At 33.7% G+C, this 12,334-nt stretch overlaps 1 protein-coding gene across 2 annotated transcripts in view; it reads left to right on the plus strand.

Annotated features, from left to right (window-relative positions):
* The window catches only part of Rsbn1l (round spermatid basic protein 1 like), a 49,750-nt gene extending 41,616 nt beyond the window's left edge, over window positions 1-8,134 (plus strand). The window contains exons 6-9 of one of the 2 annotated variants that reach the window (XM_069996340.1): window positions 2,845-3,012; window positions 5,593-5,701; window positions 5,809-6,093; window positions 7,620-8,134. In XM_069996340.1, coding sequence (XP_069852441.1) covers window positions 2,845-3,012; window positions 5,593-5,701; window positions 5,809-6,093; window positions 7,620-7,631 — 574 coding nt within the window. In that variant the 3' untranslated portion in view covers window positions 7,632-8,134. Of the gene's footprint in view, window positions 1-2,844; window positions 3,013-5,592; window positions 5,702-5,808 lie in introns of both variants that reach the window. The other variant, XM_069996338.1, reaches the window with a different exon arrangement.
* Window positions 8,135-12,334: the final 4,200 nt, after the last annotated feature.

The following is a 12,334-nucleotide window of genomic DNA, read 5'->3' on the forward strand; positions in this document are numbered from 1 at the left end:
TTATTTTAGATTTCTAAAATTTCAGATTAGTTACAGTAATTATTAAAGAAATAAAAGGAAAAATACACAGAAAAGAAAATAAAAAGAGCAAACATGGACTATGTCAGACCTCTTACTAATGTATCTCTAGCATCTACAGTGTCAGCTGCTTAATAAATTATTGATGAATGAAATTTTACAGCAAATGAAATTTATAGCAAATGATAAAATTAATGTGTTTCTCAGAGATTATTACCTTTTTTTCAAGCATTGTGCCAAGTGCTGCATATGTATTAATTCATTTGAATTTGGTATTAATGAGACCAATCTTGTAGGCTGACAGCCTTTTAGTTTCTATAAAGAGGCAACAATATTAGCCAACTTTCAGATCTACACAGAACATTAAAAGAGCAAAAAAGTTATAGCAGCATGTGTGTGTGTGTGTGTGTGTGTGTGTATATATGTGTGTATGTATATGTATATGTGCACGTGCACTAATGCAGTGTTTCAGAGTGGTAAGTAGCAGTTAAGAGTGGGAAATGAGAAACTAGTGATACCTAGGAGGAAAAACTAGTATTTAGGGGGATTTTTTTTTTTTTTTAATTGGAGGGGTTTACCAGTTGTGGGTTCTGGGGACTGTTGCTGAGCATTTGTGCTCAAGGCTATCACTCTACCACTTGAACCACAGCTCCACTTCTGGCTCTTTTGATAGTTAATTGGAGATAAAGAGTCTCACAGACTTTCTAGCCTGTGCTGGCTTTGAACCACCATCCTTAGATCTCAACCTTCTGAGAATCTAGGAGTACAGGTGTGAGCCACCAGCACCTAGCTACAATTAAAATTATTAAACTCACAAAATGATGACATAGCTTTGCCTTCAAATGTTAATTATTGATTCTAAAGCCATGATGGAAGCACACAAAAACTACATTCTGTAAAATGAAAGAGATTTTACAGTATATGTGGATACTGCAGAATCTGTTTACAACCTCTCTTTTCTTTCTATAAATAAAATACTATGGTGGAAGATAGATGATGGCCAGAGTTGATTTCACTGTTTTATCCACTAGATAGTAAAACTGCAACGAGTGAGACTAAGTAGTTAGCAAATTCTGTATGCTTATAGATTAAAGAAGGGGCACAATGGAGGAAGGGTCATTGGAAGATGCTGTCATAATACAGTGTAAACAAAGTTTGTTTTTATCGTCAATAAACTGCCCATGTTGATGGAAGTGTTTACTGCCTGTTTGTGTGTGTATGTGTGTGTGTTTCCTTGCTTAACTTAATTTTTATCCTTCTCTCACTTTCAGAAGTAAAGGGAAACTTTTTTCTGTCAGGGGCTATTTCGATATTTTTATCATTAACAGGCTACACAAAATTTTCAATATAGGCAAACAACTGAGGGCAGCTGAGAAGAAGCATATGAGGAGCCTATGTGTCTGCCCATCATATACCAAATGTTTCATGGGCCTTATTCAGCCACTCATTCCCTAGAGTATAACCTCACATTTGTCAATTATATCTCATTTATTAGGCTCATTGCCTACAGTGGTACATGGTGTATCATATATGTTCTACCAATGCTGAACTAATGCATTGAAAAAAATTATTCAAGAAGTATGTCTTTCATTAGCCAAGGGATTTCAGTGGGAGTATATTCCCACTGAATACAGTAAGCTCAGTTCCTTGTGAAGAATATGTTTCAAGACATCAATGTGGACGCCTGACACCTTAGTGTAGAACCCTGTATGTGTTTTGTTTTATTCCTATACATGTATATCTATGATGAAGTTTACCTTATAAATTAGGCATAGTAAGAGATTAACAGCAATAAATAATAATACACTGTAGTGAAAGGTATGTAAATGTATTCTACCTCTCTCAAAATAGTATGCTTTCACCAAAATCTATACTAAGCTAACATTGTGATATGGAGGTGAGGCAGGTAGAAATAACAGCTTTTGATTTTAATATCTAAAATGGCTTGATGAGTTATAGTATGCCAACTTTTCTTTGTCACACCTGAATTGCCAATAATGCTATTGTCATTTAGGGTTATTGTTAAGTAAAATAAAAGTTATCTGAATCTATGTGCTAGGATCTTGAGACAGTTTGATAATGATGACAGCAACTTTACTGAGTGTCTAATATACAGGTACTAGTCCCGGGACAAGGGGATGATTTGAATCCTAGGCAAGACAAAGTTGAATGGTACAAGATTTCATACTGCTACTCAGTGGCAAACAATTTAAACTTTGTGAGTTGTTTATTTCTTGGATTTCCTACTTAATATTCTAAAACCACAATTGACTGCGAATAACTGAATCAGAGGGAAGTGAAATCACTGTAAAGAAGACCTACTGTAGGGCAACTGGGATGGAATACATCATTTGAAAATTTTTTTTAATTAAAAAAAATTTTTTATTGCAAAGATACTGCACCGAAGGGTTATAGTTACGTGAGTAAGGTAATGAGTACATTTCTTTTTGAGCATTGTTACACCCCTCCGTTTTTCTCCATAATTTTGTTTCTTATTCAAGTAAATTTATCTGTATAGCTGCCATTCTTGTGAGGTGTATAGTGGGAAAAAGGGCTTTGTATGCATATGTTTTGTTTTTCTTATTTATTACTATTTTTTGTGTGTGTATGCTAGTACTGGGGCTTGAATTCAGGGCTGAGAATTGTGTCTGAACTTAACTATAGCACTCTACCATTTGACCTACAGCTCCACTTCCATGGTTTTGTTGATTCTTAAAATTTGATTTGAAATAGGTTTAAAGTTCCTTTTTCTCTGAATTAATATGATTATTGAATGTTTGATGGCAAGTAAGGATCAATATAAATAATTAAATCTCTTGAAAACAGAACTACCAATGAAATAAAAAACCTTCAGTATCTACCTCGAACCAGTGAGCCTCGGGAGATGCTCTTTGAAGACAGGACAAGAGCACATGCAGATCATATAGGACAAGGTTTTGAACGACAGACGACAGCTGCTGTTGGTGTGCTGAAGGCTGTGCACTGTGGAGACTGGTATATATAACTACTGCTATTCAATGAAAGGCTTTCTTGGCTTATAAAGTTTTTCTTAGTGATTAGTTAAACGAAGATTTTAAGTTGTTAAAATCAACTTTTAATTATTTGGATTGTGTGAAATAATTTTTTAATCATCATTGACAAGCAGGAGGAAAATTGCAGTAAAGACAACTAAGTTTACTTGATTCTTGCCATATGCTCCTTTACAAATGTTGTCTTACTAAAGTTTCTTAACTACTTTTTTCTACTAATTTTGGTAATAATTATTACAAAGGAACTGAACTCAAGGCTGTGAAATAATTAGGGTTTTGGATCTGACTAGACTTTAGTTTTTTACTGTTCTTCTTTGCTGGTCCCTTTGTAGGTTTAGTATCTGGTTGCTGATCTGTATCTATCTGCCTATCTATCTGGGTATCTATCTACGTATCAATATCTATCTATGGGGTTATATATGTGTACCCATAGATAGATAGATAACATATATATATATATATATATATATATATATATATATATATTTCTCTTAAATAAGTTTTTAAAAGGGTTTCAATTCCAGAAGTTAGGTTATGAGTACAGTGTCACCCCTTCTGAACTATTTGTTTCTCCTTGGTTATCTTTCTTTTTCTCTGAATTATATAATTATTGAATGTTTGATGGCAAGTAAGGATCAATATAAATATAAATCTCTTGAAAACAGAACTAAAATAAAAAACCTTTAGTATCTACCTTGAACCAGTGAGCCTCGGAAGATGCTCTTTGAAGACATGCTATAGGATCTCCTGCTTTCTTATGATTTCATTTTTTTTGTTTGTGTTTTTTATGTTTATTTATTCTTTTTTACTTTCAGCCTATTTGTAAGCTTATATTATTGTTATGTGAAGATACCATAAAGCTAGGTCTTTCTTTTTTCTTTTAAATGATTAGTCTTTAGTTGGAGTAATTAGACCATTTATATTTAATATAACAATTAATTTGGATCTATTGTCTTTTTACTCATTTTCATCTCCTGCTCTTCAGTCCTTTTTTTCCTACTTGACATTTTTAGAATTCTATTGTATCTATGTTGTTTGCTTAATTGCTATACCTTTGTTTTTGTTTTATTGCACTAAGCACTGTCTACCTTCAAATATATTTTTTAATGTTATGGGTAAGTATTCTTAATAGTATATTTTCATTTCTTTCCCCTTTTCCCTATTTCTGGTAAACTAAATGTTGTTATATATGTTACTTTAAATATTCTACAAACCAGAGAGCGAGGGAAGGAGTGACATTGTCCAAAAATAAATATACACTTTACCTGACTTAGGTAACTGTAACCCCCCTGTATATCATCTTTATAATAACAATAAAAAATTAAAAAATATTCTGTAAACCATATAGTTAAATACTTTAAGGAATTATTTTCTAAAGGAATTTTTAAAAATGAGAAAATATCTTATATTTACCATGATGAGTGCTTTAAAATCCTTTGCATAGATCTAAGTTTTCAACTAAATACCATTTTCCTTAGCCTAAAGAATTCCTTTAACATTCTTTGCTATACTGGTCTTGTGAAATATTTTTTTCAGTGCACTTGAACTATTTTATTTTTTCCTCTCATATTGGGTATTACTATGTAGCTCAGGCTGCCATTGAACACACTGTGTAATCCAAGCTGGCCTTAAATTTGTGTTCCTTCCGCATCAGCTTCCTGAGTACTGAGGATACAATTGTATACTACCATGCATGGCTAAAAATGTTTTTACTTTGCATTTTGGAGAATAATTTTGCTAGATATAGAATTCTGAAGTGTTTTTTTTTCTTTCAGTACTTTAAAGATAATCCATTCTCTTTCAGTTTGCATTGTCTTTGTTGAGAAAACTGCACTTCAGTCAGATTATTCTTTCTCTGTGAAACATAATTTCTAGACCTTATCATTAGTCATTAGAAATTTAATTATGATTTGCTTCATGTGACCTTCACATATTTCCATTGCTTGGAATTTCACTTCAAAATTGATTTTTGAGCATCATCTGTAAAAATATATTTGTATATTCCTAATTAGAAGAATTTGGGATTTCTTTTATTTTTAAAAACAGTGAAAATGCCAGTGAACAGCTAATACTTTCTAATGAACATCTTACATTTTTTAAGCATTATTATTATTATTTTTGTCAGTTGTGGGGCTTGAACTTAGAGCCTGGGCACTTTCCCTGAGCTGTTTTTTGCTCAAGACTAGCTCTGCCACATTGAGCCACAGTGCCACTTCTGATTTTCTGGTAGTTAATTAGAGGTAAGAGTCTCATGAACTTTCCTGCCTCCACTGGCTTTGAACTGTGATCTTAAGATCTCATTCTTTTGAGTAGCTGGATTATAGGTACAGGCGTAAGCCACCGGTGCCCAGCTTATTAAGCATATTAAAACCAATTAATACACATTAATAAGTAATAAAATGTTAAAAATCTATTTTTATGCATAAAAATAAAAAATACTTTTGGTGTCAGGAAAGTATTCTCTTTTCACATATAAACTTCTTGCTTTGAATTTATTTAGAATTAAATATTAATGGCACATCTTTTTATTATCTCATTTTTTTAGGCCTGATCAACCCCGAATAACCAAAGATGTAATATGTTTTCATGCTGAAGATTTCTTAGAAGTAGTTCAACGAATGCAGTTAGATTTACATGAACCTCCACTGTCTCAGGTATATTTTAAATAATTATTAGTCATTATTATATTTATTGTAATTAATAAGTATTAGTTTAGGTTTTATTATGGAAAAAGACTTATATTACTTTTTTTTTTTTTTAGTGTGTCCAGTGGGTTGATGATGCAAAACTTAATCAACTGAGGAGGGAAGGCATTCGCTATGCCAGGATTCAGCTGTATGATAATGATATTTATTTTATTCCAAGGAATGTTGTTCATCAGTTCAAGACTGTTTCAGCTGTATGCAGTTTAGCTTGGCATGTTCGACTCAAATTATACCATTCTGAGGAGGATACGTCTCAGAATGCAGTTACTCATGAAACAGGCATATCACCAGATCCCACATCATCAGTTCTTGGAACTCACACTGACAACATGATTTGTGCTGTAAGCAAAACCTCATTGGATTCTGTTCTTTCAGACAAAGTTCATTCTAAATATGATTTACAACATCTTAAACATGAACCAGTTGCATCTGTGAGAATCAAGGAAGAAGCGGTGAATGTAACTATTTCTGAAAAGACTAGAGCATTGAATAATATGGATGGCAAGAATGTTAAGGCAAAATTGGATCATGTTCAATTTACAGAATTTAAGATCAACGTGGATTCTAAATTTGAAAATAGTAAAGAATTAAAGGAAGAATTGTGCCCTAGAAGTCTTACAAGTCTAGCTGACACAAGGCAACACAGCTCTATACACTCAAATCAAGATAGAAAAGATGACATTTTGTACTAAATTTTGTATATAATAGCACTAATTTTTTAAATACTGTAATAAAGATTCATGAAATCTGAAAGCAAGCTCAGGACTTGCTCTCAAGTCTGTTACAAAATATAGTTTATGTAGCTTTGTAACATTCCTCAGTGCCTGTCCCTAACTGTGAAGTATCAAGCACTTAAGGCCAGATGCACTGTAACATTGCAGGTTTAAACATAAAGGAGTCTTTAAAAAAATCATTTGAGTTGGAATTATAGGTTTTAGAATAGAAATGACATTTACACACACACACACACACATACACACACATTTTGTAATATGAGCCAGAATTCTTTTTTGACAATTTAAAGGTTTGCCATAGAGCTTATTTATACCAGTTGTTTTTCATTTAAAATATGTCAGCACTGTAGTGTAAATAGCTTTTTAAAAATCTTTTTAGTGTAATTTATACTGAAATGTGAGCCCCTTAATAAAGGTTCATAATAATATGTGTTTTGTTGGGTCTGCAAAGACAAACAAAATTCAGCTAAATCATGTTTGATATGCTTCTCTTTGCTGGTGTATATATACATAGATAGATATGTATGTGTATGTATATATATACATATATATATATGTATATATATGTATGTGTATGTATATATACATATATATGTATGTGTGTATATATATATGTATATAAAGAGAGAGCATGGTAATGGAGTGTAAATGTATGTATTCAAATCTAGTAAATATTTAAATTTCCCACACTGTGCAAGTATTTTAAAAAAACAAGATTCATTTATGAAAGAATATATGTGTTTATGTATGAGAATGTATATATGTATATTATATTTTGCACAATTTCTTAAGTTACTGAATAAGATGAAACTTATGTGAAACTTCTTAGCCCTGTTTCCTGGAACACATTTAAAAATATTTATATTCAACATTAAGAAAGCAGCTTAGGTAATAGAAATAGTTTTAGAAAGTTGAGGAGAAACAGGTATGCTAATGATACCTAATTGTTCTAACCAATGAAGTGATGTGGCCAGATTATTTAGCTCTAATATACCTTTTCTTTATTGTGTATGGAATAAAAAGTTAAGACAATTTTCTAAAAAGCATTGTGCTTAGTAGTAGTGAGTAAAAAAGTCTTTACAGAAAGTTTAATGTGATCAAGTAAAACTCTTCTTTTATCATTTTTCTTTCAGGAGAAAATATGACAATAACAAAATTGTAAAATAAGGGCAATGACTCAACTGCCATATTCAGAGATAACAAAAACTGTTACTGTCTCTTTCTCAGGATCCCCTCCCTGCCCTAGCAAGGCAAACCACTTGGTAAACTTCCTTTTCTAAAGAAGTTCTAGAAAGTAAATTGTGGTAGGAAACAGGATAATCAGTGCCTAACTAAACATGTGTAAAATCTGTTCAGTATGTGCTTCATCATGATTTCAGATTGTTTCTACTTCTGTAATGAAAAGCCGAACAGTCTTTGGTATATTCATGGATGTAAGGAATTCTGCTCATTGTAAATCTAATTTGTTTGTCCTTGTATTATTTAGTTGCCTCTCAGTTGGTGTTTTGTGTACTGCTTTTGTGGAGGCTGTTAATTTAATTTCAGTGGTTTCTGGCCTGTCCTCATTTGTGCTCCCAATCAAAATATTTTTAGTTAGAAGTCATTTTATAAAAAATTTCAGCAGAAAAATAAAACTCAACTGCAACAATGGTATCATTTCTGGCTCAGAGATAAGCAAATAACATAGGAAATCTGACAGCCTATAGGAAATCAGTGTGCAACGGGGGAAGTTTCATGCAGGTAGGAAAGGTATAAATCATGATAATGTAAATAGGATATGTTTTATATATCATCATCCTTTTTCTGACCTATTTAATCTTCTGTTTTAAACTAAAATTTCAGGATTTGCACCTACCTTCTTAGGAGACACAAGTTCCTAACAAGCTAGTATTCAACAGCAGAAAAAGATATCATTACTTTTTTTTTTTTTTTTTTTTTTTTTATGAAAGTGATATATGAGCAAGGTGTGTTTCCAGTTTTCCAGTAGCATTTTCATAGATACATTGAGGTCAACTGTAAGAAAATATTTTTAAGGTATCCTTGCAAATTTGTGAGCCTTAACTTTTTAACTTAAAGCAAGGCATGTTTAAAACAATAATAGTTGTTGCTTTCCGGTATAGTTTGTTAAGTTCCTCACAACTTGAACTTTTTTTCTTCGGTTGTGGGGCCTGAACTCTGGGCTTGGGCGCTGTCCCTCAGCTCTTCAGCTCAAGGCTAGTGCTCTACCAAGCCACAGCACCACTTCCGGATTTTTCTGCTTATGTGGTGCTGAGGAATCGAACCCAGGGCCTCATGCATGCGAGGCATGCACTCTACCACTGAGCCACCTTCCCAGCCCCATAATTTGATCATTTAACTGCTTTGTAAAATGCATACTTCTTTGTGGAATTGAAGTATACGTACACAGGTAGGCTCAAAATTTCAAGAGAAAGCCTTGTTAACACTTTGAATAATACCATGTTTCTTGTTTTACGGGTTTTACTTTCAAAGTCCTCTTCAGATGCTGAGAACTTGTTGACTACCTTTGTTACACACAAAAAATTTGTATTTTCATATTGCATTATATTAGTGTTTTCCAGTTAGTACATTCCAGTTCTGAATACGTTTCGCTTTTATTTCCAATAACTTGGACCAGAACAATAAAGCACGTATGATATCATTTCAATGTGGTTATATGCTCTATAAAGTAATTAGGTAAATTATTAAATGGATATACAGACATTGACTTAAAAGCCTCAGTGCTGTCTGCTATAGTGCTTTTTTTGTTTTTCCCAATTTTGTTTATATCTTTTTAATATATTCCATACTCAGGTTAGCTTTTACTAGAAAAAGAATTAAACATTTTTGATATTTAGTTGCAAATTTACTAAAGCCATATATTCACTATCTTTTTGCCTCAAGACTGTTGACCTTAAATAAAGATTAGGTTGATCTAGCACAACACTTTGTGTATATGTGTGTGTTTGTGGTGTCTGTGTGTGTGTGTGTGTGTGTGTGTGTGTGTGTGTGTGTGTGTGCAAATTTGTTGGAAATGTTTGTTTCTGTAAATGGAGTATGTCCTTGAGGGTAAGAAAGATTTCTCAGTTTAAGTCCTTAAAGTATTTAGTGTTCCTGAGAGTAAAACAATTTCTCCAGAATACTTATGGCAGGTAAGATTTTGTAAATAATGAACTAGCATTGTTTTGGTAATCTGTCTCCAGTTTTTTTCCTTGGATAGTTTTGTTGTTATGTAAAGTAATTATCTCACAATTCATTTTGCATTTAGCAAAGGTACAAGATTTGTTTTTGTAGTTTGAAAGGTATTTTCCTTGTCTTCCACCTTTTAATAAATACTAAGATTGTTAACCACAATCCTTTTTTACCTTTGTTTCTTAATTATTTTCTTGAATTTGACATCTTAATTTCAGAATCTTTAAAAGGTCTTTTCTTTTTTTCAAAAGCCAGTAAAATAGTGAAAGTGATTACAATTTGAGAAGGTCTTTCCTCTTAACCACTAATACTAAATAATGGACTTACACTAACAGAAGAGGAAAATATTGTGGGTTACCTTATTAAAGTCTTTAGATAGGTATGGGTAATGGGAATGACATGGCAATTACCTTGCTGTTAACCTTAGATATAACTATGTGCTTTAGGCTGTTGAAAAGTGACATGAATTTAAGACCTTCAGAGAATAGATTAATTTCTCCCACTTGATTATCATATAAAAGGAAAATATTACTTGTTTTAGAATTAATTGTCTATTTCATGAGCTATGTTTGGTATATTTGGTACTTATAAGACACTTCAGGTAGTTAAGATGAAAATTCAGAGAGCTGTAAGTTTTGTTTTGTCTTTTCTTGTAAGAGAGTAAGTTACAAGACAAATATACTATCTCTTCTTGGGGAGCAGGCAAGGAATGGAGAAGAAAACACTCTTATTTCAATTTATCTTCACTTCCAGTCCAGACTTCAGACTCAGAATTTATGAATGAGCTGGGGGAAAAAAATGTTAACCTGAAATTAAAAGTGAAATGTACTTTTTTGGTCGGTCCTGGAGCTTGAACTCAGGGCCTAGGTGCTGTACCTGAACTTCATTTTGCTCAGGGCTAGCCTCTATCACTTGAGCCATAGCTCCAGTGTCAGCTTTTTCTGAGTTACTGGGGATAAGAGTCCATAGTCTTTCCTGCCTGAGCTGGCTTTGAACTGCCACCCTCAGATCTCAGGCTTTATATACCACCAGTGTTGGTGTGAACAGTACTTCTTGTATGTTTTTTTTTCTTTGTGGGGTAGGGGCTACTGTGATCTGCCTACCAACAACTGCATTGGCAGAATGAGACTGCTGTATTGTTTTATAATTTTGAAACTTAAAATTTATGCATTTATGATTTTAAAACACTATGCTTCCCGATAAAGCTCACTGATGTTGCACTACTTAAAGAATATTAAGAAACAAACTCAGCTGGGCAGTAGTGGTTCGTGTCCATAATCCTAGTTACTCAAGGCTAAGATCTGAAGATCATAATTCAAAGCCAGCCTGGGCAGAAAGGTCCATAAGGCTTTTTCTTTTGGTTGGTGGTGGGGCCTGAACCTGGGCCTGGGTGCTGTCCCTCAGCTCTTCAGCTCAAGGCTTAGTACTCTACCTCTTGAGCCACCGCACCACTTCTGGCTTTTTCGGCTTATATGGTGCTGAGGAATGGAACCCAGGGCCTCATGCATGCAAGGCAAGCACTCTACCATTGAGCCACCTTCCCAGCTCCATGAGACTTATCTCCAGTTAACCTCGAAAAGCTGTTAGTGGAACTGTGGCTCAAGTGGGTAGACCACTAGCCTGAGCACAAAAGCACAGGGACAGCATCTAGGCCAAGAGTTCAAGCATCAGGGCCAGCCAAAAGAAAAACAACAAAACTCAGAAACAATATGATCACAAGAAGTTTGTGTAAAAGTAAAATTTATTTGGCCAGTTTGATTCCTGCTCTGCACAAAATTTGTTTCTTCAATTTTAACTGAGCCTTACTGTTATGTAAAATCACTTGTTTTTCATCTTTAAAATAATTGGCCCTGCTGCCTGGGCCAATATTCCTAGTTACTCAGGAGGTTGAGATCTGAGGATTTGCCTTTTTTGTTGTTGGTCATGGGGCTTGAATTCAGGGCTTAGGTGCTGTCCCTGAGCTTTTTTGCTCAAGGCTAGTGCTCTACCACTAAGTCTTATGTAAGAGTTTGATTATAAAAGTCATTCTGTTTATACATTTTATGTGGTTCTCCCTACTAATATTAGAAACATTAAATAAAATCAATATACTTGTATATCCTTGAGCAATGCACATAGTCTATTTCTCAACAGTAAATGGGAAGGTAGTACTTACTGTGTTAGTTGGTGGTGAAAATTAAATGACAGAACATGCTGAATGTTCCTTAGCACACTGCTTGGCTTATAGACATTAAATGTTAGCTTCTGCTTCTCGAATTACAAAGTAAAATAGAAGAGCTATGTGGACTGGGTGACACTAATCAATTCACACTTTGATCATTCTTTGTCTCTTTCACGGATTCCTCTCTAATTCTGAACAGAAGATAGGCATATGGGAAGAAAAAGGTTCATGAGGGCCAGGCACAGACCTGTAATCCCAGCTACTTCAGGAGGTAGATATTAGGAGGAACATAATTTAGGACCAGCTTGAACAAAAGTAAATGAATTCCATTTCAAAAAGGTGGGAATGATGGAGTATGCCTGTAATCTTACCTACACAGGATGCCTAAATAGAAGGCCTTCAAAGTAGACCAGCCCAGGCAAAAGTGTGAGACCCTATTAAAAAAATGAGTGAAAACAATAACGGCTGGAGACATGGTGTAAGTGATAGACTGCCTGC

Source organism: Dipodomys merriami, unplaced genomic scaffold, assembly GCF_024711535.1.
Source record: "Dipodomys merriami isolate MVZ:Mamm:240054 unplaced genomic scaffold, mDipMer1.0.p SCAF_5, whole genome shotgun sequence".
NCBI lineage: Eukaryota > Metazoa > Chordata > Mammalia > Rodentia > Heteromyidae > Dipodomys > Dipodomys merriami.